The 26,437-nt window shown below is 61.1% G+C and overlaps 1 protein-coding gene across 1 annotated transcript in view; it reads right to left on the bottom strand.

Annotated features, from left to right (window-relative positions):
* The window catches only part of SORCS2 (sortilin related VPS10 domain containing receptor 2), a 458,118-nt gene that overhangs the window by 25,633 nt on the left and 406,048 nt on the right, over positions 1–26,437 (bottom strand). The window contains exons 10-15 of the mRNA XM_047091738.1: positions 24,481–24,627; positions 17,161–17,263; positions 13,360–13,436; positions 7,302–7,393; positions 6,300–6,407; positions 273–393 (exon numbers count right to left, since the gene is read on the bottom strand). Of these exons, the coding sequence (XP_046947694.1) occupies positions 273–393; positions 6,300–6,407; positions 7,302–7,393; positions 13,360–13,436; positions 17,161–17,263; positions 24,481–24,627 (648 nt within the window). The remainder of the gene's footprint in view (positions 1–272; positions 394–6,299; positions 6,408–7,301; positions 7,394–13,359; positions 13,437–17,160; positions 17,264–24,480; positions 24,628–26,437) is intronic.

Below are 26,437 nucleotides of genomic sequence, written 5' to 3' on the forward strand. Positions count from 1 at the left end.
GCCCTCCCATCTTACGACGGCTCCCGGATCCCAAGCGCACGGGCTCCGCAGTGGGGTCGGGGCCTGCGGTACCCCTGAGCCCGGCTGCAGACCCAAGCCCGGAGCAGCCCGGGCCCCACGAGGCGGCCGGAGAACCCGGCAGAAGGACTGGACGTCCGGGGCCGCCGGGGTTCCGGGAAGCCGTCCGGCCGGCAGGTCAGGTTCCTGGGGCCGTGCCGGCAGGGGGGGATGACCAGGCAGAGGGGGCCCTCCCCGCCCGCGCCCCGGCCCACCTTCAGGTCGCTGAGGTGCCAGGAGCCGTAGTCATCCTCACTGCACTGCCTGGAGAACGAGGGCCGAAAGTCCACCTTGACGAGCTCCCAGTCTGAGCGGAAGCTGATGTGGCCGAAGACGCTGGAGAGGGAGGAGGAGGGAGGGGAGGGAAATCACCTGAGCCGGCCCGTCCCGACTCGGGGTGCAAGCCACCTCCCCTGCGGGCCTCGGCGACACCTCCCGGCCCCGGCTGGGCCTTCCCGGGGGCCAGAGTCCCGGACCCCCGCCCCCCACCAGCACCGCGCCCAGCCGGCTGCAGGCATGTGGTCCTGGCCTTGGTATCCCCACCACCGTCCCGCATCGTCTGTGGCTCCCGGATTGCACGCGTGGGGGTCATCCCACACGTCCCCCCCGCCAATAACCCAGGAAGTGGGTGCATTGTCAGGACCCCGGCTCCCAGCAGCCACCGGGCCCTTCCATAGCCTCCCACGGTCCTTGCTTGTGTGCTGCAGAATGACGGGAGGTCAGGTGGCTGTGGCGGTGCGTTTCCTGCCTCTGTCAGCCTCACCGTGCAGGGGGCGGGGGGGGGGGGGCTGTGCCCCAGACCCCGGCTCTACAGAACCGGCCGCAGGCTGTTTTTCCAGGCACTGCTGGAAATCCGGAGTGAGGAGTCGGCACGCCGACTCACAGCGGCAGGATGGGAAGGACCTCAGCCTTTGCTCATCTCCCGCCCACCATGTGGCCCCAGCCTTGGCGAGCGGAGGAGGCAGGGCAGTGGAGCACCCTGGGCGCTCTCTGGAGGCCAGACCTTCACGGGGCACCCATGATGTGCTGGGGGCTCCATATATGCTCTCTGGTCTAATCCTCGCCACAGCCTTGTGAGAGGGGGTTCACTCCTATTTTCCAGAAAGGGAGACTGAGGCGCAGAGAGGTTGAGTAACTTGCCCAAGGTCACCCAGCCCGTTTGGGCCATTTCCTCTCCGTCAGCACTCAGGAGTCATCTGCTGAGTACCTAGTGTGTACCCAAATCCCTCCGTCTTTGCAAAGGCTGCTATTTCAGGGGCTTCCCTGTGATACCCCACACTTGGGCTCCAAGTGCCACCACAGAAGAGGGGGCCCAGCCTGCACGTCCTTGATCCTTCTCTAGTCCAGCCTGCAGCATTTGGGACATATTACCAGAGGTCGAGCACCCGGGTGGGGGAGGTGATACGCCCTGTTGGACTCAGTCCCCTTCCCTACGTGCTGACAGGGACCGGATACTTGGGGAAGGTCAATCGTGATCTGAAAGGATGCTAATCCCACTCCAGAATGGCAGAGGAGAAATGTGTGGGAGTGTTTTCTTGGGCACATGACGGCTGGCTCTGAATGTCCGAGGCTGATATTTGAAGAAGGGTTTTGCTTTCACAGGGCGGCTCTGATCCAGGCCTGGGTTCATGCCCCGTTTCCTACGTCTGTGACCTTGGGCAGGTTCACTCCCTCTGTACCCCATCCTCCTTGGCTTTAAAACGGGGACGGCGGCTCTGGCCTTTTCAGGATTGGTGGTAGGTTAGCAATGGTTTGTGCAGGGCGCTGGCACATAGTAGGAGCTACACACGCACATGCAGCGATTTCTCTGCTCCCCAAGACAGGCCCACGAAGTAGACAACTATTATCTTCATCTTACGGATGAAACTCCCACCTCTCCAGGCTGGTTCAGGGGCCTCCTCTGGTGTTCAAGGTCCCTGAGCCTCCCTCTGTCCCGGCCTTGACCTTCCCCTGCAGTCAGTCCCCTGGTCTCCTGTCTCCCAAACAAAGCCTGCCTGGCCGGTTACTTAACCGGTCTCTCGGTAGGGAGATAATCTCTTTAAGGGAGAACCTCCCACTAACGAAGGGACAGGACAGCCCGGGGAGCCTGGGTGGGGCGGGCGGCAGTGCGCTTTCCGGGCAACTTCCCGCCAGCTTGGGCCTGAGGCTGGGGGCTCATCTGCACGGGCCTCTCTGGGGTGTTCAGAAGCGTGAGTGCCTAGCCCGTCGCAGCCAGGGGGAGAGCCGATGAGGTCGCAGCAGCGCGGGGGCCCCACCGTGAGCTGGGAGGGCAGACGGGAGTGTGAGCTGTTAATTAACTAACCAGACGCTTCTGGGGAGTCCAGCCAGGGCATCGCTCCCAGGCAGTAAATCCGTGCCTGCCACCGGGCGCACGGCCACCGCGGGCTGAGCGGGCAGGGGAGGGGTCAGGCCGCCGGGCGCTGTCCTGGCCGGGCCTGTCTGCTCCGGGAACGAGGGAGCCAGGGCAGGGCCGGTCCCGATCATGACGTGCGAAGGCACTGCTCCTGCTCAGCCCACAGCTCATCCTCCAGCCCGTGACTTAGCCATCCCATCCCAGTTCAAGGTCAGCTGCTCCCAAACACCCAAGACGCAGCTGGAGCCCTGTACGGCCCTTCCCCACCCCCACCCCCGGCTGGCCCTGGTAAGCCAGCCTCCGTCCCACCGGTGAGGACGTGTGCCGCTCTTCTGTTTGGTCTGCCCACCGGACCACCAGCTCCGGGGGTCCTCGGGGTCCTCGGCGCCCGGGACAGCGGGCGGCACGTTGCAGATCATGCTGGAGTGACCAGGGAAGGGCGGCCTACGTGGCTTCCAGGTGGGCCTGGTCAGCGGGGGGAGGCGCTGTCCCTTCCCCTGCCTGTCCCTGTCCCCTGCCCCGCCTTGGGGAAGTCTCCACCCAGTCCACTGGGGAGAAAGAGGCAAGAGCTAGGGAGGCTGACCGCAGAGACTGGTGCTCACGGCCCAGGTGCCCCGGCCCCGGGCCAAGCAGGGGAGCGTGTGGGGCCCTAACCAGCTTCCACGAACGAGGGCTGCGAACAACAACGAAGCCTGGAAGTCACAAGTGGGAAGTTTTGGTGTCTGCAGGGTGGGGCTCCGCCACAGGCTCTGGGGGAGGGTCCTTCCTGCCTCTTTCGGCCTGGCAGTCCTGGGGTCGTGGCCTCCAGTCTCCACCTCCCGGTCACACTCTCCCTGCGTGTCTGTCGGCATCCCTCCCCTCCTTATAAGGTCGTGGGGTTAGGGCCCCCCCCAGCCCCCAACTACTGCACTGTGACCTCGTCCCAGCCGATCACATCTGCCAAGACCCCATGTCCAAAGAAAGTCACAGGTGTTGGGTAGATGTGCATTTTGGGGACCCTCGGTCTCCCCAGTACAGGCGTCATCAATACAAGGCAAGAAGAGGGCACAGAGCCCTGCTGTGTTGCCCCAAGTGCGGCCAGGCACACGTAGGAAGGAGGGACCTGGTAGAAATGCAGTGTGTCAGGTCCTGGCCCGGCCTGTGGGTCAGCTCTGCCTGAACGAGCCCCCGGGAGGTCAGACTGCCCAGGAAGGAGCCTTCCAGGGCCCGACCCCACTTTCCCCGGTGTCTAGGTGGGAGCAGTCAGGCCCTGGGCACCTGTTTCAGGCCCAGCCTCTCAGATCCCAACAGGGAGCACGGTGCCTAGTGCAGCGTTTGGCCCGGAGTGGGGTGAGCTCTCCCTGTGGCCTAAAGGCCCAGCCTGACCCGGGCCCCGGCCTGGCCCTGCCCCGCATGGGCCCATCTGGGCGTCAGGTCAGCTCTGCACAGTGTGCCTCTGAGCCCTTCCAGGTGCCAAGAGTTCATGATAATGATGATGGAGGAGAGGAGGAGGGGGGGGAGAAGGAGGAGGGGGAGGGGGGAGGAGGGGGAGGGGGGAGAAGGAGGAGGGGGAGGGGGAGAAGGAGGAGGGGGAGGGGGAGAAGGAGGAGGGGGATGGGGAGAAGGAGGAGGGGGATGGGGAGAAGGAGGAGGGGGAGGGGGAGAAGGAGGAGGGGGAGAAGGAGGAGGGGGAGAAGGAGGAGGGGGAGGAAGGGGAGGAGGGACAAGTGGGGGAGGAGGAAGAGGGGAGAAGGGGGAGGAGGAGGGGAGGAAGAAGAGGAAGGAGGGGGAGGAGGAAGGGGAGGAGAAGGGAGGAGGGGTGGAGGAGGGACAAGAGGGTGAGGAGGAGGGACAAGAGGGGCAGGAAGAAGGGGAGGAGGAGCAGAAGGGGGAGGAGGGGTGGAGGAGGGACAAGGGGGGGAGGTGGAAGGGGGAGGAGGGGGAGGAGAAGGGGAGGAAGAAGAAGGAGGAGGGGTGGAGGAGGGACAAGAGGGGGAGGAGGAAGGGGGAGGAGGGAAGGAGGAAGGAGGAGGAGGGGTGGAGGAGGAGGGGTGGAGGAGGGACAAGAGGGGGAGGAGGAAGGGGGAGGAGGGAAGGAGGAAGGACAAGAGGGGGAGGAGGAAGGGGGGAGGAGAGGGAGGAGGAGGGACAAGAGGGGGAGGAGGAAGGGGGAGGAGGGGGAGGAAGAGGGACAAGAGGGGGAGGAGGGAGGAGGAGGGGAGGAAGAAGAGGGAGGAGAGGGAGGAGGAAGGGGAGGAGAGGGAGGAGGAAGGGGAGGGGGAGGAGGAAGGGGAGGAGGAGGAGGAAGAGGGGAGGAGGGGGAGGAGGAGGGACAAGAGGGGGAGGAGGAGGGAAAAGAGGGGGAGAAGGAAGGGGGAGGAGGGGGGAGGAGGGACAAGAGGGGGAGGAGGAAGGGGGAGGAGGAAGGGGGAGGAGGGGGAGGAGGAGGCACAAGAAGGGGAGGAGGAAGGGGAGGAGGGGGAGGAGGAGGCACAAGAGGGGGAGGAGGAAGAGGGGAGGAGGGGGAGGAGGAGGGACAAGAGGGGGAAGAGGAAGGGGGAGGAGGGAGGAGGAGGGGAGGAAGAAGAGGGAGGAGAGGGAGGAGGAAGGGGAGGAGAGGGAGGAGGAAGGGGAGGGGGAGGAGAGGGAGGAGGAAGGGGAGGGGGAGGAGGAAGGGGAGGAGGAGAAGAAAGAGGGGAGGAGGGGGAGGAGGAGGGACAAGAGGGGGAGGAGGAAGGGGGAGGAGGAGGGAAAAGAGGGGGAGAAGGAAGGGGGAGGAGGGGGGAGGAGGGACAAGAGGGGGAGGAGGAAGGGGGAGGAGGAAGGGGGGAGGAGGAAGGGGGGAGGAGGAAGGGGGGAGGAGGAGGCACAAGAGGGGGAGGAGGAAGGGGGAGGAGGGGGAGAAGGGGTGGAGGAGGAAGTGGGGAGGAAGGGAAGGAGGGGTGGAGGAGGGACAAGAGGGGGAAGAGGGAGGGGGAGGAGGCAGGGGGAGGAGAAGGGTGGAGGAGGAGGAAGGGGGGAGGAGGGGTGGAGGGGGGACAAGAGGGGGAGGAGGAATGGGGAGGAGGGGGAGGAGGGGTGGAGGAGGGACAAGAGGGGAGGAAGAGGGACAAGAGGGGAAGGAGGAAGGGGGAGGAGGAGGAGGAAGGGGAGGAGGGGGAGGAGGAGGAGGAAGGGGGAGGAGGGGAGGAGGGGTGGAGGAGGAAGTGGGGAGGAGGAAGGGGGAGGAGGGGAGGAGGGGTGGAGGAGGAAGTGGGGAGGAAGGGGAGGAGGGGTGGAGGAGGGACAAGAGGGGGAAGAGGAAGGGGGAGGAGGGAGGAGGAGGGGAGGAAGAAGAGGGAGGAGGGGGAGGAGGAGGCACAAGAAGGGGAGGAGGAAGGGGGAGGAAGGGGAGGAGGGGGGGTGGAGGCGGGACAAGGGGAGGAGGAAGGGGGAGGAGGGGGAGGAGGAGGGACAAGAGGGGGAGGAGGAAGGGGAGGAGGGGGAGGAGGGGTGGAGGAGGGACAAGAGGGAGAGGAAGTGGGACAAGAGGGGAAGGAGGAAGGGGGAGGAGGAAGAGGAAGGGGGAGGAGGGGGAGAAGGGGTGGAGGAGGGACAAGAGGGGGAGGAGGAAGGGGTGGGGAGCAGGAGGGCGGCTGCAGAGGCAGCATGGGGCAGGTGGCCCCGAACCGGCGGCCCTTGACTGGCTTCAAAGCCTCACCAGCCAGGCGTTCCTGGGCCGGTGGTGGACGTCCCCCGGGATGACAGGAACAGTGGACAGTAAGAGACAAGGAGGCAGGTGTGAGGGTGGAGATGGGCGTGAGGAGGCCAGGGAGGGGGGTGGGGAGGCCGGCGTCGAACGCGCCTCGGAGCAGCAAGGTCCCCCCGGGGGTCGGCTGGGACCTGCCCGCCCCCTGCCGTGGGCACTCACGTCATGACCAGCGTCTCGTCCCCCGGCTCACTCAGGAGCCCGTCCACAAACACGGAGGTGCTGGTGAAGTTGTGCGTGCTCCAGGTGAGGCCCTCGTCCACACTGAACCTGCCAGGAGAAGGGGCGTCACCACCGCAGGCGGGCGGGCGGGAGCACTCCCTGGGGCCAGGCCCAGCTGCCCTGCTGGATCCAGCCCTGCCCGAGCCCAGGGGCCAGTGCTGCCCAGCCGAGGGGGCCGGGAGAAGAGGTCCGGGCGGCACCTGCACCCCTTCCCGGGGGCAGAGCAGCCGCCCGCCGGCACCAAGCAGCACCCGCATCTCCTTAGTAACGCTACAGCTAAGGCGTTCTGGGCGTGCCTTCTGGGTACACTGCAGCTGCTTCTCAGCCCCTGGATCGCAGCTGTCTGGGCTTGGAGCGTCCAGGTCAGCCCCCACCCCCACCCCTGGTGCCTGAGCCCAGCCCAGGCGTCGCCAGGCCAGGGACAGGGGCGTACTGCCTCCCAACTCATCATATCACGGTGCCACCGGCTTGCAATGCAGAAAACTGTTTTTCAGACTAAAGTGATACTGGCTTCCGAGCAGCTCCCCCAGCTCTGCCTTCTCTGCCTTCTCTGCCTTCCGAGTCCAGAGTTCACACCTGCCCTCCTTTCCCCACAACTGCCCCTTAGATGTCAGAAGCCCATCCAAACCTGTTCTCACCTGGACACATGCTGCTGGCCCTGCCTCCTCCACGGGACTAACTCTTGTTGATGCTTGAAAGTCACCTCCTCTGGGAAGCCCTCCTTGCTCCCCCAGGCCGGGATGGGGGCCTCCTCTGGGCCCCTAAGCCCCAAGTCTTCCTCTGCCCCGCCCCCCCCCCCCCCCCCCCCCCGCTGCGGACCCTACTGTGCTGCCATTCCCTGTTTCTTTGTGTCCCCAGGCCTAGCCGGGAGCAGCTCCCAGCTGGAGGAACCCCACCCACCCTGCAACGCCCCCTCCCCGAGCTGGGCCCCCATGGCATTACTTGAGGATCTTCAAGGGGATGGAGGTGTCCTTGATGGCTGCGATCACGCCGCCGTGGTCCAGGTAGAGGACGTGGTGCTCCTCCTCGAACACCTGCAGAGAGGCAGGCCACGCTCTGAGGGTGGGTCACTCTCTGGGGGCAGAGGTGTCCCCACGCAGCCCCAGGAAGCTGGCCCAGGGCTCCCCGTGTCCCCCGGGCCCCCCCCATGCTCTCCGGCACCCCCCAGACTCAGTGCTCGTGGCCTGAACGAACGAGCGTGGCAGTTTTTAGACCACTGACGCGAGAGATTAAGTTGCAGATAAACGCACAGGAAGCCGGCCCTCTGCAGGGAAAGCTCACGCACCTGTACGGGGACCGCGTGAAGGCGGGAAAGAAATCACGGAAGTCAGCAAAGCGTTTAGGACAAGTAAACCCCAATTTGACATTAAGACTCAGCTCAAGGGACTCCTGGGTGGCTCAGTCAGCTAAGCGTCCGACTTCGGCTCAGGTCATGATCTCGCGGTCCGTGGGTTCGAGCCCCACGTCGGGCTCTGTGCTGACAGCTCAGAGCCTGGAGCCTGCTTTGGATTCTGTGTCTCCCTCTGTCTGTGCCCCTCCCCTGCTCATTCTCTCTGTCTGTCTGTCTGTCTGTCTCTCTCTCTTTATTTATTTTTTTTTCAACGTTTATTTATTTTTGGGACAGAGAGAGACAGAGCATGAACGGGGGAGGGGCAGAGAGAGAGGGAGACACAGAATCGGAAACAGGCTCCAGGCTCTGAGCCATCAGCCCAGAGCCCGACGCGGGGCTCGAACTCACGGACCGCGAGATCGTGACCTGGCTGAAGTCGGACGCTTAACCGACTGCGCCACCCAGGCGCCCCTGTCTGTCTCTCTCTCAAAAATAAATGAAACATTAAAGAAAAAATTTTTTTTTTGAAAAAGACTCAGCTCAAATGCTGCCTCCTCCAGGAAGCCCTCCCTGAAGCCAGGCCAGGTGGGGAGGGCCTCTGGGCCCACAGCCTCAGCACCAACTACACTATTTGTCATTGTCTCCTCCAGCCAGGGAGCTCCGCCCAGGCAGGGCCTGCCTCTGAGTCATCTTTGTGGCCCTTGGGGCTCAGCTCAGAGCTGGGGGCGGAGCTTGTGTGGGGGATGGATGACCGAATGAATGAATGAATGAATGAATAAGAGAGTGAATGAATGAGTGGCCGCTACGTCTTCAGGTGACAAAAGGCCTGGCGCCCTGGACAGGGTTCACACAGGAGGAGATAACCCTGGTGGCCCTGGGATCGGGTCCCATTTTGCAGATGAGGAAGCTGAGGCCTGGGGTGGGGCAGTGCATGCCAGGACCTCACAGCAGGCAGGTGTGGCTGCCGAGTCAGGCCAGGTCGCAAAGGGCCTGCGCTAGACCTTCTGTGAGCACAGAATCCAAACGGCGAGCAAGGGTCTGGACCCCCCCCGGCATCCTCTGCCCCGTCATCACCCTGCACCTCTCCCAGAAGTGGCCCCATCACGGAGCCCACTCACCTCCCACCCCGTCGGCCGTCAGGACCTGTGGTTCTGTGGCGGGAGCGCAGGGAACTCGGGGGGAGTCGGGAAAGAGCCGGGACCCCCCACCCCTCCCCAGCCCCTCACCTGGGCCAGCCCGCTCCTCTGTGCCAGCTGCCCAGGGTCTCAGTGAGACCTTGGCCAGGGGGCTGGCCACGCCTCCCGCCCGCGCATGCAGCTTGGGGATTGCAGACGCTTCTCCTGGGCTGGGGGAGGGCAGGGCCGAGCCGGTGGTGTTACGACCCACTCAGTGCCCGGCGAGGCCGGAACAGGCGGGGCTCAGCCGGCCCCTCGGTCCCGCGGCTGCACCTGCTCTGACCTGGGCAGACAGACCCGGAAAACTCCCTGACTCGGGGAGGGAACGTTCTAGGACAAATGAGCGCGTAGGAACGGGGGAACCGCCCAAAGAACATTGGACAGCGCCTTCTTCCCGCCCCTCCAACTTGAGTCTTTCCTCACGTGAAGGCTGGATTTTCCCAGACCCGGCAGGACGCGGTGGGGAGGATGCAGAGAAGGTGCCCCACACGTCAGGAATGTAAAATTTTACCAGAACCTTCCAGTGGCCCGCCACGGCCTTTAGAATCCCACCCAAACCCTTTCGTGGCCTCCAGGCCTCTGCAGGAGATGCCCCTGCCTACGTTCTCCTGCCCCCACATATCAGCCACCCTGGCTGCCTTTCCCTGAACACACCACAGGCCCTTTGCACGTGCTGTCCCCCTGGTCTACGAAACCCTTCCCCAGATATTTTCACCTTCTCCACAGTCCTGCTGGTGTTTCCCATTGCTCATAGGAGTTCTCTAGGAAACACTCCGGCTTGAATAAAGAAGAAAGGCCCCTTGTAAGAAATGGTGGGAAGTTCGCAGATGAACCCCAGAGCCCGTGCTCTCTCCCCTACTTCACGTCTGCAGCCGGAGGATGTCAGGCCAGGCAAAACGACCCAGAGAAGGGGAACCTACAGGGCCAGGCGTGGGTGAGCCCCTCCCTGCCGGTGACGGTTGCCACCCCTCAGGGGCCTCTAGGACGCCGGCGGGCACCTTGCACGAGCGAGGCGGGCCAGGCGGGGGCCGGCTCCAAGCGCTCTGCCGAAACGTGGGCCAGCTTTTCCAGGAGAGCCCGGAGAGGGGGCTGGGTGTCTATGAACTAGTTTTTAAACACGTGTGCAGGTGGCGTGGGGGAGGGGGATGAGGACGGGCGCGGGGTGGTGGCCACGGTGGCCCCCGCTGTGCACCCAGGGTCCTGTTAGTGGCAGCCACGCTCAGAGGTTATCTTCCCATCTTCCAAAGAGGGGCCAGAGGTTCAGAGACACCCGGTGGCTTGTCTGGCGAATCCAGGGTAGACCCCGGGTCTCGGACCCAGCCCCCACCTTGACTCAGTCCACAGACTCCTGTCTCCATGAGCGGGACACCCGCAGTGGGAGGGCAGGCTGTGTTTTGTGTGCAACGAGGCTGCAGGCTGGAGTGGGGGCTCACAGCACTAACTTGGGTGCTCCGCGGACGTGCCCCTGCCGGGCGCCCTCCCTGGACTCACAGTCCCCCCCCCCACAGGGGTCAGAGGAGTAGGTGCGCCTGGGGTCCTCAATCTTAACGGTGCTTGGGATAAGTGTGCTGCCGGAGGCCACATTAACAGAGGTAGAGTTTCCTGGATGAGGGAGGGGACGGTCTGAGGATTTTAGGATACCGTGTGGAAGAAACATTCATACTTTTCCACCCCAACTGTTCACTCATCCAGCAGATCCAGTGTTCCGGGTCTCCTCTGTTTGGGTGCTGGGGTCCAGGGGTAGGGATGACAGTCTGGGCCCGGGGAGAGACCCCAAGGAGGCAGGTCACCGTCACAGTGACACCCACTCAGACGCCCTCTCACTCGGTACTCAGCCCGCATTCTGCCACCGCAGGGGTGGGTCCCGGGCAAGGTTTCTGGACGCATCCGGTGCAGGTCTGAGTCAGTGGGCGCTCCCGGGTGCAGGTGGCAGTGTGAGTGTCGCTTGGGCTAATCCGCAGGGGGCCAGGGCATCGTGGGGGGTGTGCAGGAGGTTTGAGAGAGCAGCGCGTCCGGGGGGCAGAGGCCCCTGAGCCGGGCTGGGCAGTGAGGGCACACGTGTCAGCAGCGGGCGGGACTTCCTCCTGCAGACGGCGGCGAGGCACCGGAGGCTTAGTCGGGGAGGCTTACGAGCAGGGCGATGGCAACACGTTTCCCTTTCGCAGCTTCCCGGGGGTGCTGGGGGGGCGACGGACCGGAGGGGCAGAGGCCCAGCCCAGGAAAATGAATTCCCAAGCAGCCGGGCTTCTCCTCCAGGAGAGAGTGAGCTCCCCGTCCCGGGGAATATGCAAGGAGAAGCCAGCCTCCTCGCCGCGTGGGGACCCCTGAGCTGCCAGTCCCACGCCAAACGCATCTGTCTCCCCCAAGGCTCTGCCCGCGCGGCGGGAACCCTCATTCCTGCTCCACTGGGGGCCGGATTCACTTCTCTCCCGGGTGATAAGGCCGTGGGGCAGCAGCGTGTGGTGCAACGAAACCATCACGGGCGGGTCCTCAGAGCCCGACTGTCCCAGAGCGGGAGGCACTCGCGAGCCCACCCGCTGATGCATGTGCACACCCAGCCGGTGGCTCCTCCCTGGACGGCATTCCCCACGCCCCCCCACCCCCAAGATGGGGCGCCTCCCAGCTATCGCAGGGGATCCCCAGAGCGTCTCCATTCCCATCAGCCTGGGACTCTGCAAGAGGGGGCTCCAGGGTCCAACCCTCCCCAGTGGGGTCGCAGGGTTTTGGAGCTCCCGGTGCTATGGTTCTCTGTGCCTTGATCAGCCCCCAGGCAGCAGGGCTGGGGACGGGGGGGGGGGCAGGCGGTCTCCGGTCCCCATCTTCCCTGCCTCCCCACACCCCAGACTCGGAGGGCCCTCTTTGGACGTCTTCTGGTTGTTGTTTTGCTTTTCTACCATCCTCGGGAACTTGTGTTTTGAAAAGGTTATGTCCGTTAAGCAGCTATACGTGCCGTCATTTGTAATTCATATTCCGAGAGTTCTCTTCCCAGACGCGTCTTATTACATCCTTGACCACGTGCCTGCGCTGAGCAGTGCCCTCTGTGACTGTCACAGCCCGTCCCCCACCGCCTCCCACCCCCACCGTGTACTCCAAGCCCAGAGGGTCTGTCCTCCTCCGCACACGTGGGCGCCCCCCCCCCGGCACCCCGCTGAGGCCAGACCCCCTCCTGCCCCCGCTTCCCACCGCCCCCCCCCCCCACCACCGCTGCACCAGAATCAACATTCTCCCGTCCGATTCCCGCATTCCCAAGTGTGGAGTCTCAGCACATTGCCGAATGACAGTGGCCACCATGAATATCTTGCAGTCAGTTTCTATGAAATTTGAGCACCTTGTCTGTTTCACCCTAACGGGGTGCATGTTTCTGTAATAAATGGACGGAAGGTGACCTTTAAGAAAGTTTAGGCATCTTTCACTAGTTTTGGTGAAATAGAAATATTATAACTAAGTCTCTTTTGCCCTTTTCAAAATTCCTTGTTTCTTGCATATTCTGAAAAATGTCAGGGCCTTGCACTAAGGCTGTAGGTAAACTGGGTACCTTGGGGAGTAAAGCATTTGTCCCGAGTGTTACCTGGGGGAGGGGCCGCAAGAGGGGCCTCAGGCACGCAAACCCTGCCCCGAAACAGAGCTTCGGACACGGTCTGGGAGGGTAGATGCACACAGAAGTTCGGTGCATTTTCTTACGTGTTTAATGCAGGGACCGTCACTCCGTGGAGTCGGGTGGACCCGGTGAGGCCTTTTGTGCGGGAAGCAAACAGCCGGTGTAGAGGCACATAGGCCTCTCCCGGGCCGGAGCCTCGGCCCTGCACTGAGCCTCGTGGCTGCACTGCCCCTGCCCGGAGCCCCTGGGACCAGCAGCCCGCCCGCCCTCACCGTCTCAGCTCTCCAGGCTGGGAATGTCAGCTCCAGGTAGGCCCTGCACAAGGGCACAGGGGAGCCCTGGAAGGTCCCACCATTTCCTGCATTACTGCTGCCTCGAACCATCACCCTGGATGCCTCCCAGGCCCCCCCCCCCCGCCAGCCCAGACTCAGCCAGGCTCCCCCAAACCTGCCCCTCCCCGATATTCTCCTTCTCTTCTACGTCTCTGCCGTCCGCCCAACAGCCGCCCCTGCCAGGAACCTGGAGATCACCCCCCATTCTTGGCCCCTGGGCTCCCAGAAGAGCTCAGCCCCAGCCCCCGAGACCCCACGTGGCTTCCTGCCTGGACAGCACCTCCAGCCCTGTCCCCAGCCTTTATTCCACTGCTCAGACCCCCACGGCGACGGTCTGACCGAGTGAAGGTGCGTGTCAGGTCTGTGACTTCCCAGCAATGGTCTGTGCAGCAGGTACAACACTTGCTAAATGGAGCTCTGTGTCCAGCCGGTCAGGCTGGCTGGAAGGCCACTCCTCTGTGTGTCTCAGAACTCCTCTGGGGTGGGGGGCAGAGATCTGGCACATCGGGGGGGGGGCGTCTCCGTGGAATGGGGTGTGGAATGTGCCAGGCCTCCGCATCCTTACCTGCCGCCAGGTGTGCCCACAGTCGGACGTGATGTACATCTCCTCCTTATACTCCACCAGCTGCGAGCCCAGGTTACCTGGTCCGGAACAGGGGCAAGGTCGCCCTTGGGGTCAGCCAGCCTTACCAAGGTCTGTGCCCGGACAAATCCCCCCGCGAGAGTTACGTGTGCCCCGGGTCTACCTCTCTCACACCCAAAGCCACCCAAAGAGAGGGTGTGCCCCTCTCTGCACTCTCCCTACACTGACCCGCCTGTGGAACCGCTGTGCTTGGGCCCTGGGTCCCAGTCTGTGCAGTGAAGGATTCGCTTTGCCCAAAGCCAGCCAGCCTCAGAGCTCCGGCAGGGCCCGGGTGCAGGCGGGACCCAGGCACTCGCGGCGTCCAAGGGATTGAGTGTACAAGAATACGTGTGGGCTGCCGATCAGGGACTGGCGAAAAGGACGCGCTCCGGGTGGGCCGGAATGGGGTCGGGGTAGCCCCCGACCAGCTTTAAGCTGGGGCAGGGCACAGCTGGGTTTGCATCTGGAGATAGCCCCTCGGGGGGCTGGCTGCAGGGGCGACCAGAAGTCCGGCAGCGTGGGGCAGTACAGGTGAGAGGCACGGTAGGCACAGAGGAGGTGCTCATTAAATATCTGTTGAGTGGACGTTTGGAGGGTGGTGTGAAGGGGCCACCAAACCAACTGGGCTGCCAGGAGGTCCCCCTTGGCCGTGGTTCACGTGAGCCCAGTACCAGGCTGGCTGATGGGTCACCACCCTCAAGGCCCTCTACAGGCTCAGACTGAGTTCTGGGGTGGTGCCGCAGTGGGAGGACGCCCCACTCAGTGTCCACGCCAACCCCAGCTTACAGATGAGGAAACAGTCCAAATGGGTTCCCACGGAGGGAACAGTATCCGCCTCACAAAGCACAGGTGCCAGGAAGGTCATGGTGGCCTCTGGGCCGAGCCCAGTCTGCCCCAGACAGTCCCTTGGGAAGGGCTGGAATGAGCAGATTTTCCAATGAGCTGGAGCTGGCAGGCCTCCGCTCTGCCCCTGTGGTCTTGGCAGGGACCAGGGGTGACAGCCCCCAAGACGATGGGGACTTTGGACTCCTGCCTGGAGCCCCAGAGGCCCTTGCCCTGGGTGACTCATATGTCACTCTCAATTTGCAGCATTATTTACGGGGCACTCTCGGGACTATCTCTTCCAGAGTCAAGTACAGATGTCAGTGTAAAATTCCAAAGGGAATGGATTGTCTTCAGATGAGTGAAAGTGAGTCCCAACCAGAGTGGTGAGGGGTTGTTTGCTTGCTATCTTTCCTGAGGTCCAACCAAGCACCAATGCATCCGTCCAACCATCCGTCCATCCATCATCCATCCATCTGTCCATCTATCCATCATTGATCAATCAACTGATTGATCCATCCATCCATCCATCACCTGTCCATCCGTCCATCATCTATCCATCCATCCATCCATCCATCATCTGTCCATCATCCATCCATCCCTCCACCCATCCATCCATTATCCACCTGTCCACCCATCCATTCATCATCCTGCCTGTCCATCCGTCCATCCATCATCCATCCACCCATCTGTCCATCATCCACCTGTCCATTCACCCATCCATCATCCCTCCATCCTCACATTTCTCTTCTTCACCAATTCCACTCACTCTTCCATTCCTGCACTTATTCGACAGCATTTCTGGCCACCTGCTGTCTGTCGAGCCTTGTGCAGAGCTGAGGGAGGTCCGAGATGAATGAACCATGGCCCCTGCTCCCAGAGAGCTCTCAACCCAGCAGGGGAAGAAGCATGCCCTGCAACCGTAGGCTGAGCCAGGATATCTAGAAGCCCGAGGGATTGTAAGAGCAGACAGGGGACGGCTGATGGACCCGGGAAGGAAGGAGACTCCTGAAGGCAGTGACCTCCGAGCTGTGCCCAGAGAGACAAATGTGCTCTGCCCAAGGGAGGAGGAAAGGCTGTGCCAGGTGTTGGGGATGCCCGGTCGGCAGCGTGGAGGCAGGAAGGGCACGACGAGGGAGGGGCAGAGGGGCAGGTGCCGAACCCGGTGTCCTCCCCCGTCTGGCAAACGAACGGTGCTGAGAAATGGCCACGGAATGAGTGAAACGAGCCAGCTAGACAGATGAGTGGGATGACGGGGGTATTATCTCTGCTGCATTCCAGATGCCAACAGGCACGCTGGGACGCACGCATTGCACACGGAGCCGCGGTGAATGTGGCCGTGTCAGCACTACTCAGCAGGCGAACCCCAGTCTGTAATTTCGGCTGTGCACGTGTCTGTCTTTCAAGGGACGCTGTCTGCTTTCCATGCTCCATCTACCAGAGCTTTCAGGCTGCCAGTCACCTAACAGACACCAGGGACAAATAAAGGGACATTCACAGAATGTGTCCCCAGGCTGTCAGCGCAGAAGGGCCTGCAGAATCCCGGAGGCGGTGCCCTCATTTTACAGGTGGGGAAACTGAGGTCCAGGGATGTGACTAAGAGAGAGGCAGGGAGGTCGGAAGGGAGGGAGGCTGCCTTGGGCCACCCTCCTCGGGCATGGCCGGTTGGTTCCCGGTGACACACCTCCAGATCCTCACTGCTTTCTTGGGCAGCCAGGAAGCTCGTTCTGGGTTTTTGAGGCCTTTGAGCCACAGATACATTTAGAATTGTGCCTTTTGTATTTTGGTCAAGAATTTGGGGATTCAGCCAATCAGGACAGTGCTTTTGAGGGGCTGGGAGGCAGGAGTGCCCTGGGGGCTTCCCCTCCCTTAAGGAGCCTGGGTTGTCTTCCTGAGTGACACCCAGCAACCTGGAGCTTCCTGGGAGGAGGGGATGGGGAGTGACCTCTCAGGGCTGGTGCCGCGGTTAAGAGCTCAGTGCCTGGGTGGAGGAAAGGCCTGTCCAGGACAACTGCCAGCATGAAGAACATTCCCTCGTTTTCCCTTCCTTCCTATCAGTGGTACCCAGGGCTCCCACCCCCATGGAAGCCGGTGGGAGCAGGCAGGGCTGTCCCAGCGCTGGGTGCCGGAGGGCACATAACCCTGCACATTACAAGGAAAATATGATGCCAGCCACTACCTGGCAATACACGTTCGAAACACATGCTTTCCATTTTGAAAGATCTCAAATAATCCTTATTTTAGGCCTTGTTCTATCAGTGCACTTGTACACATCCCCGAAGGAGGCTCTGGTTTACGGGTGTAGACAGGCACGTGCCCAGTCTATGCTTTGATTTTTTTCCTCATGTTAGTTGCATGGGTCTCTCTCCTCGACTAAACTAGAACCTTCTTCAGGGATCAATACATGTCAGCCATGACACAAATCATTATCCCATCCATCCATCCAACCATCCATCCATCCATCCATCCATCCATCCATTTATCCATCCATCCATCCATCCATTTATCCATCCATCCATCCATCCATTTATCCATCCATCCATCCATCTATCCATCCATCCATCCACACATGCATCCATCCATCCTTCTGTTGATCCACTCACCATTCTGTGATCAGTCCTATCTGGCCATCTAACTGTCCACTCTTTCCTCCATCCACCTATTCATTCACCCATCCTCCATGGCTCACCCATCCCATCCTTCAGTTGGCCATCCATCCATCCATCCATCCATTTTCCCACACAGCAGCACGTATCTCGTGCCCACTGTGGGCCACGTGTTCACCCCCTGGGCTGTGCCATGATTGCTGAGCTTCCTGGAGACCCTGCCCCCTGCCCCCAACAGTCACACCAAGGACCCAGGCCCATGGCCATCCAGGTCTACCCGTGAGAGCGTCCCTCAGGCAGTGATGGCTCCTCCTACCTGCGCCCATGATGAGGCCGGGGGCAGTGTCTTTGGTGTGCACGGTGCCCGACACGTAGGGGTTGTCTGCCCATCGCAGGTGCAGGTGGAGGTGGCAGTCCGGCTGCAAGGGAGGGAAGGGAGCCAAAGTCAGCACTTGGGTGGGAGAAGTGTTCCGAGGAAAGGTAGGGTTGAGGCTTATCAGGTGGGAAGGCAGGGCCAGGAGCATCTCAGAGGAGGGGATGGAGGGCAGGAAGGAGGCTCTGAGGCTGATCAGGGGGTGGAGACCAGCAGGTCCGGGTTGACCCGGCTTGTGGATGAAGCCAGTCAGGCTTCTCCAGGGGAGGGTTCTCCCAGCACGAGAGCACTCCCAACACGCAGTGGGCATTCCCACGTGTGGTGCCAGGTCATGGAATGTGACTCCTGGAGCCTGCTCAGCCCATGGCCACATCCATCCATCCATCCATCCACCCATCCATCCATCCATCCTCCATCCATCTATCCATCCATCCATCCATCTGTCCATCCACCATCTATCCATCTGTCCATCCATCCATCTATCCATCCATCCTCCATCCATCTATCCATCTGTCCACCCATCCATCTACCCATCCATCCATCCATTCATCTATCCATCTACCCATCCATCCATCCATCCATCCCCACCCACATCCATCCATCCATCTATCCAAACACCCATCCACCATCCATCCATTCATCCATCCATCCATCATCTGTCCATCTGTCCATCACCCACCATCCATCCATCCATCCCCACCCACATCCATCCATCCACCCATCCATTCATTCATCTGTCCACCCACCATCTATCTATCCATCCATCCATCTGTCCATCCATCCATCCTCCATCCATCTATCCATCTGTCCATCCACCCATCCATCCATCCATCCATCCATCTGTCCATCCACCATCCATCCATCCATCCATCCGTCCATCCACTATCTATCCATCCAGCCACCCATCCATCCATCCCCACCCACATCCATCCATCCATCCATCCATCCCTTCATCCATCCATCCATCCACCCATCCACCATCCATCATCTGTCCATCTATCCATCATCCACCATCCATCCATCCATCCATCCCCACCCACATCCATCCATCCACCCATCCATCCATTCATCTGTCCATCCACCACCATCCATCCATCCATCCATCTATCCATCCAGAGCCACAGTAGCCCAGGCACCAGATAATGGCTGTAACACACCCTCAGCCCTGTGCCTTCTGTGAAGAGCCCACTGGCAAGCATCAGTGGGCACCCTGAGGGCGGCCCTGGGGGGTGCCCTGGCTGGAGGGGCAGGAAAACCCGTTGTAATAATAATTTCAGTGGCAACTCCCATCGGCTGACAGCTGCCTCTGTTGCCGGCACCGAGCTTAACACCACATGAGATGTGGGTCACTGACACTCTCCACATCCCCCACTCCCATCCCATTTCACCAGTGGGGAAACAGAGGCAGAGAGCATTTAAGCAACACACCCAAGGGCAGTGGTGGAGCTGGGGCGACGACCCAGGCTGCTTGGATCCAGTGTCCACACTCTGAGCCTGCATTGTCTCCCCAGGGTCACTGAGCCAGGAGCCTCCCAGAAGTAGGAGCAGGAACAGACCCCTTACCCTCTCCTGTCTCCTGGCCGCCTGCACCCCAGCTCACCCCTGGGCGGGACTGGGGGTCCGGGGAGAACAGACAAGCCGAGAAGGATGTGCTCCGTGGACTGTGGCCTCCCTGAGTCTCCCCAGGCCACAGAGGCTCAAGGCCGCACTCTTGCCCACAGCCCTCTGGCAGCCCCATGACAGAATACAGAGCCACAGGACAAGGTCCCAGGTCTCTGCATAGCACCCTCCAGGGCGCCAGAGGCTGCAACGGGCAGTGACTTAGCCACGCACCAGGGGTTGCCTGCACAGAGGCCTCCGACATCAGTTTCCTCTCTCATCCCTCTCGAAGGCTGAGAGGTGACAGGGTCTGGGGTCTAGCCAGCTGAGCTGACCTTGACACACAGGAGACGGAGGAGGAGGGCCACCAGGGCTCCCGTCACACACCAGACCTCAAATGGGTTCTTGGGTTAAAGACTCGGGCGGCAACCTTCCTGGAGTCCCCAGTTTGGGCATTCCACAGACCTGGAATATGTGGGACCATAGGAGGGGCTGGGTGTTGAGTCCTCGTACCCCCTGAAAGCTGTGTGACTCTGGAAAAAGTGCTCAGTGTCTCTGAGTCTCCGTTTCTCTACTTCACAGGATTACTGGATTAACACAGCACAGCTTTTGGAGAGAACGTCGGGGTCCAGCTCTCCCCCTGGACAAGGTTTTGCTTAATTGCTTACTTATAAGAAAAGTAATCGTTTCTTTGGCCTTCTTTATTTCCTAGAAAAATCTCCAGTTTAGAAATACCGCGGAAATGAGCACTCAGGGATCCAAATTCTAATTTAGACACCGCTAACTGGGACTACATCACCCCACCTGCCGACCTCTGTCTGAGATGCTTCGTCTCATCCTTGTATGTTTTGGGGCACTTTCTTCTGGCCACGGACTGAGCACATTTTAGATTATCCTAAGTTAAAAGTGAAACGCCGACCCGGGTCAGGTGACACCAGGTGGCAGCCCCAGGGCCCGGTCCAGTTGGGACCAGGCTCCCTTGTCTTTGCTGGGCCCTTAAAGATGTGTGAGCTGTGCCACAGGCAGCGTGATCATTTGTGTGAGATGCCCAGGCCAGGGGTCTATGGAGACAGGAAGCAGACCAGCGGCGGCCAGGGGCTGGGCTTGGGCAGGGGGGGGCGAGGGGTGGGGGACCGGGTCCTCTCTGGGGCGACATTGCTCTAGAATGGGCTGTGGTGACGGCCGCGCGTCTCTGTGAGTAGACAGAAAACCCCTGACCTGTGTACTTTAAGTGGGTGAACCGTATGGTGTGTGAGTCATTTGTCCCCAAAGCTGTAAAAAAGAACAAAGAGAAAGGTGACGAGTTGAGCGCAGGCCCCTCCCCTCTGCAGAAGTCCACTTTGGTAGCGGATCTGGTGCTGGCGTCCCTCCTGAAGGAGACCCGGGGGCCAGCGCTGAAGGTGAGCGCGAGTCAGAGTCAGTGGAGGAGAGCCCGGTGCCGTCCAGGAGCGCAGGGGATGGGTCGAACGGACGAACCCGCCCCCCTCACACCAGTGTGCTAAGACTTTCCCAGTTCGGGTTTCCCCCTGACTCCTTGTGCCTGAAGAGCAGACTGGTGAGGGGGTACGGTGAGACCACTCAGTTCTCTCCCCCTCCCCATCTGGTGACCAGACACACGGGGCAGGGACATTCCCGCGACGTCTGCAGGCAGGGCGGCTCCCAGGGGGAGAAGAGAGTTCTAAGTCAGAAGAAAAAGGTGTTTCCAACGTCACTCATCATCAGGGAAGGACAAATCAAAGCCACACTGAGATACCACCTCGCACCTGTCAGAACGGCTAACATGAACAACTCAGGCAACAACAGATGTTGGCGAGGATGCAGAGAGAGAGGATCTCTCTTGCGCTGCTGGTGGGAATGCAAACTGGTGCAGCCACTCTGGAAAACAGTACGGAGGTTCCTCAAAAAATTAAAAATAGAACTACCCTACGACCCAGCAATTGCACTACTAGGCATTTATCCACGGGATACAGGTGTGCTGTTTTGAAGGGACACATGCACCCCCATGTTGATAGCAGCACCATCGACAATAGTCAAAGTATGGAAAGGGCCCAAATGTCCATCGGTGGATGAATGGATAAAGAAGATGTAGTATATATATACAACAGAGTATTACTTGGCAAGGAAAAGGATGAAATCTTGCCATTTGCAACTACGTGGATGGAACCGGAGGGTATTATGCTCAGTGAAATTAGTCAGAGAAAGACAAATGTCATATGACTTCACTCATGTGAAGACTTTAAGAGACAAAACAGATGAACATAAGGGAAGGGAAGCAAAAATAATCTAAAAACAGGGAGGGGGACAAAACAGAAGACACTCATAAACATGGAGAACAAACTGAGGGTTACAGGAGGGGTTGGGGGAGGGGGAGGGGCTAAATGTGCGAGGGGCACCCAAGAGGGCACTTGTGGGGATGGGCACTGGGTGATATACGTAGGGGATGAATCGTTGGGTTCTGCTCCTGAAATCATTATTGCACTATATGCTAATTGGGATGTAACTTAAAAAGAAATAATACTACTACTAATAAAATTAAATTTAAAAAAAGAAGAAGGAAAAGGAGCCTCACCAGGGACGTGGCAGAGAAGGGGAAGTAGCCCGAGGTTCCCCGGTGGGCCAGGAGGGCCTCCCCGGGCTGCCACCAGGCCTGCCCACGTCCCCAGAGGCACTGTGCACACAATATCACCGTGCGCAGGGAGCAGAGCACGGCAGAGGCACCGTCTCGGAGAAGCCGGCTGCCTCTCCCGCCCGCCAGCCGACTACCTTGGAGGCTGGGTACTTGTCTGGGCCTAAAGGGGGACACTCCTCGGGGTTCCGTGCGGTCAGCTGTGGCCCACAGGATGCCGGCAGGTGCAGGCAGAGCTGGGGTCCCCTTCGGAGCCCCGGAGGGCCTGCTGACAAATGTCTTTCAGCCGGTCCTGGAGCTGCTGTGTGTGTGTGTGGGGGGGGGGGGGCTCTGCTCGTGTCCGGCAGCTGGAGACAAGGCCTTACGACAGCCCTCCAGCCGCGTCTGGACTGAGCTGATGGAGGGCTGGGTGGGCGGGGTGAGGCAGAACCGTGGGGGGCTGACCCCGGGGCGCTCAGACACCCTGAGGTCAGAGAGGGGCCAGGGCAGGAGACTCCAAGGGGAGGCTGCTGTCACAGGAGTCCCGTTCTGCTGAATGTCCCGTCCTGGGGGAGGTGGGCCCGGGTGCCCGCGGGGGCTTGGGTGGGTGTGAGGCGGGCCACGCAGGGAGGACCATGGGGACCCCCGGCTCCCCATCCTCAGCGCCTTTCGTGACTCAGCCCCAGGTCTGAGAAGGGCTGCAAACCTACTGGGCTTTCATTCTGAATTAAGGTGTGAACAGATTCAAAACTCCTCCAAATAGGCGTTCTCCGGAAACAGATCTATCTGATGGTGCCATCCCTCTGTGTAAGGCGTCCCTGTCCCGGCAGGGAAACCTTCCCCGTGGAGCCCTGGGATGGCCCCGGCGGGGGGAGGGCTAGTGACCCAGAGTTAGGACAAATCACACATGTGTCAGGGTCCCTATGATGACTCTTTCATGGCATCTACGCTAAGATTGTCAGGGAAAATGCCCGGTTACTGCTATTTCTGGGTGATACGGTTACGGCTGTTCCTCGTCCCTCTGTTCACACATCTCACGAAGGTGATCTTCTGGCCGCGCTGCGCAGCCGCAGACGAGACTCTATTCTTGGCAAAAACTTGCTTTGACGGATTAATATGGCTTAACTGTGCTGATGATGACAACACAGAAATGAGCCCTTCACGGCAATCCTGTCTCAGAAGAGTTTGCACAAGCGGCAGGGAATGCATCTTCCACACGGGTCCCAGGGGCTATTCTGCTCCCGTACCAGCGGGGAGGGCATCGTCGGGGGCTGAGCGCAGGAGGTGAAGGGCAGCCCAGGCCTGGGCTCACGGGACATCCCCGCCAGGCTGAGGCTGCTGCCCCGGGGGACCTCGGGAGTCAGCGTCCCCAGGTAGAGGAAGGAACCGATTCTGCCTGGGCTGTGTCCACACCATGGCTGGTGGGGCGGGGCCTACCATATTCAGAGGCCCTGCAGAGATCTGGACAGGATGCGTTTGGGTGTTGATGTCTTCTAAACAGAATGTGTCTTCAAACAGGATGTGTTTGGGGTGTTCTGTCTTCTAAACAGAATAGGGGCGCCAGGGTGGCTCAGTCGGTTTGAGCGTCTGACTCTTGATTTCGGCTCAGGTCATGATCCCAGGGTCATGGGATAGAGCCCCGCAGTGCTGGGGGCTCTGTGCTGAATACGGAGCCTTCTTAAGATTCCTTCTCTCTTTCTCTGTCTTTCTCTCTCTGCGCCTCTGCGCCTCTCCCCTGCTTATGCTCTCTCTCTCTCTCTCTTTAAAATAGAATAATCATCAAATACCCAGAAATGCACCTTACACATAGTAGGTACCCATTTATCTTTGTTGAAAGAATATCCTTGTAAAATAGACACTGTCGTTCTTTCTGTGCAGAGAGGACAGAGCTACAGAAGGCCTCGGGCACCCCCGGAGCGCAGTCCCTACCTGCAAAGGACCTACAGTCAGGGCCAGGGGAAGACAGAGGAGCAAGTATGCCCAGTGGAGGCTTCTCAGTGGAGGGAGTATCCGGGCAGGGTTTTCAAGTGTCAATAGGGTTTGCTGGACGAAGAAAAGGAAGAAGGCATTCCAGGCTACAGGACGGCGTGGGAAGGGGGGCAGTCCGAACAGGATGGGATGTGCTCTGCCTCTCCAGCCTGCTCCCCACCAGAGACCGTGCATTGTTCTCTCTCGTCCTCCCCACGAGGCCCAGGCACCGATTTTTATCATCTTGTTTCCTTTTTCAACAGAGGCACCGACTGACAGAGGCACCTGGCCAGAGGCTGCAGCCCTGTGCTGCTCTAACTCCACACGGCTCCCCACTCCCCCGCTGGGGAAGGCCCGGGTGCGGGTGGCGGTGGTGAGCTCCCTAGGGAGCGAGGAGAGGCAAGTCTGCGGGGCGCCGAGCAGCCCGTCTCTCAGGCCAGGCCCCCGTAGCACACCATCTGTCCAGCCTCACAGACACGGGCCTGCGTGCTGCCCGCATCTCCCGGTGGCCAAGCGGGACAGCCTCGCTGGCATTCACGGGACGGGCACCCCTGGGACAGCAGGACCGGGCTGGAGCTCACGACATCTGGGCGGTGGCCCCGGCCCACCCCCACCGGGGGTGCGCTCCCCGGTCCTATGTGCCGGCCTGTCCACTCAGCAGGTGTCTGCTCACTTTCCTGCACCTCGGCCACGGCCATGAGAGTGCGCCGGGGCCGGTCCCGGGAGGAGGAGGCCAGATACAGGGAGCAGACCACCCCTGAAATCAACCAACCCCCACATTTGTGAGGGGGCCCTGCCAAGGAGCACAGAGCGCGTGGCTGAGCCCAGCCCGGAGCTGAAGAATGCAGGATTGTCGCTGGCTGCTTGTTACGCAGCCGTGTGGCGCTAAGTGCTGACTGATGCATCTTCCGTCTCCGACCTCCAGCTAAGCCTCCAGTAAAGCGAGGGGCCCCCCTGGCCCCTCTCCACGACGCCCAGAGAAGCCCGTGGTTCCCGTCTCTCAGACGGGGCCCTCCCCGGGACGCCCAGGGCCCCTTCAGGGACGACTTGTGCCCACCCCGGGGAGGGTGTGGGATGGGAGAGGGACTCACAGGCTCACAGTTGGTTGGTTTTCCGTTCATGTCCGTGCTGGGTGGCCTCAAGCGGTCCCAGTCGCGGCCCTTGTTGTAGGTTATAAGTGTCACCACCTTCCCATTGGTTTTTTGGTTTGCCAGGAAGACTCCTTTCACCCCTCGGACCTGGGACAGCAAAACGAGAAAAGTCATGAACACCTGCCCGGAGCCCTCTGACAACAGAGCGTCCACTGTGAGCCAGCCTCTCGCCGAGAGCTCTGCCCGCGGGGCCTCACTTCTCACCCAGAGCTGAGGCTGACCGGGCACGCTCCAGAGGTGAGGGGGGCCCAGGGGGCAAGGACCCAAGACCGTGGCCCGAGCTTCGACCGGAAGCCAGTTCTGTCCGACCCCAAAGCCTGGCTGCTTCCCAGCCCCGGACACCAGCCATCAGACAGTGAGCAGAGCTTGGGTCCTACCACGCCTGTGTGTCACTGTCACCCCATCTCCACCCCAGAGCTCCTGATTCGGAGCCCCTGCCTCTCTCCCACTGGACCCGCAGGGCCTGGGCCAATGCCCCTGCTCTGGGCATTCCCCCGGCCTCCCTCCGCTCAGCCCCACACGGAAATGCCAGGGAGTGAGGACGGGGGTCTGTGCTCAGCCCTCCCGCCCCGGCCAGGGGCTCCAGTTCCCCTTGTCCCCTTTCTCAGAGTCTCCAGAGAGCCCATGCATTGGCCCAGACACACCCAACAGTCGGCTACTGATTTGGCCCATAAGGAACGTCAAATATCAGTAATCGCCTACAGTCAGCCTCCTGGCCGCACAGAGACGGCCTCTCCCCAAAAGTTCCTTGCACACGGGGTCTCGGCCCACGGCTACGGAGACCCCACACCCCGGCCCGGCGGGGTTCCTTGGAGCCTCCCGTGTGCCTGGGGCTGTTTCTGCCCATACGTGTGCAGGACATTGGTCTTTCTCAAGGTGAGCCTGAGAAAACGGAGCCTCGGGGAGGCCAAGAAATATACTTATGTTGCAGTCACGACACATAGTGCGCGTCTTGTCTGTGGCGGGAGCTCGGTGTGAACCCCCCACAATCCCCAGGGTCGGCGCTCCCCCACCCCAGCGCACAGGCCCGCCAGGTGCCCCACGCGTGGGGAGGACACAGGAGGAACGACAGACGAGCGAGTAGCGGATGCACCTCCTGCCCCTGCTGTGAGAGCGACACAGGCTGAGGGGCTCGAAATAACTTCATCAGGTCTCGGTTGCGGAGGTCGGAAGTCCAACATGCGTCTCCCTGGGCTAACGTCAAGGTGGTGGTGTGGCCGGGCTGGCTCCTCCCGGAGGCTCCGGGTGAGAATCGAGAATCGTGTCTGGGCTTTTCCCGCTTCCGGACGTCCCTGCTCTCCGCCTCCAGAGCTGGCGGTGCGGCGTCCCTGCGGCCTGCGCCCACGATCACACGGGTCTCTCTGACCCTACTCTTCCGTGCCCCCTCTTTGGGGACCCTTGCGATTGCAGCCCCACCAACCTTAACTGCCCCTGTGCCTTGCGCGTCTGCTGCTCGTGGCGGGACGGGTGTCCGGCCCTCGTTCCACAGACGAAGCTTCGGGGCCGGCCCTCCTGCAGCGGGGGCCCAGGGCGTGCAGACCACAGCCCCTTCTCCCGCCCACGGTGCTGGCTCTCTGCCTCCCGGAGGCCCAGTGCTGCGTGCAGAGGCCTCCCCCAACACCCTGAGGGCAGATCGCACGCGGACCTGGCCAGCGCTGGCTTGCTTCATTCTGGAATCTCTCTGTTCTATCCCGCTGGTCTCCACGAGAATGCCCAGCAGTAAACAGCACGGAAACCTCACGTCCCCGAGACGGCAGATGGCAGGGACGGGCCGGGCCTGCCCCAGGCTGGGTCCGAGCAGACCAGCACCGGCTCCCAAAAGCGACATGTCCACACCTGCGCCCTCTTCCGGGAACAACTCACTCCCGGGGTGGCTGTAAGGACCCACCACAAACAG

Source organism: Lynx rufus, unplaced genomic scaffold (assembly GCF_022079265.1).
Source record: "Lynx rufus isolate CCGP_SWC_20201006 ecotype Redwood Valley unplaced genomic scaffold, mLynRuf1.p SCAF_3, whole genome shotgun sequence".
Lineage (NCBI taxonomy): Eukaryota > Metazoa > Chordata > Mammalia > Carnivora > Felidae > Lynx > Lynx rufus.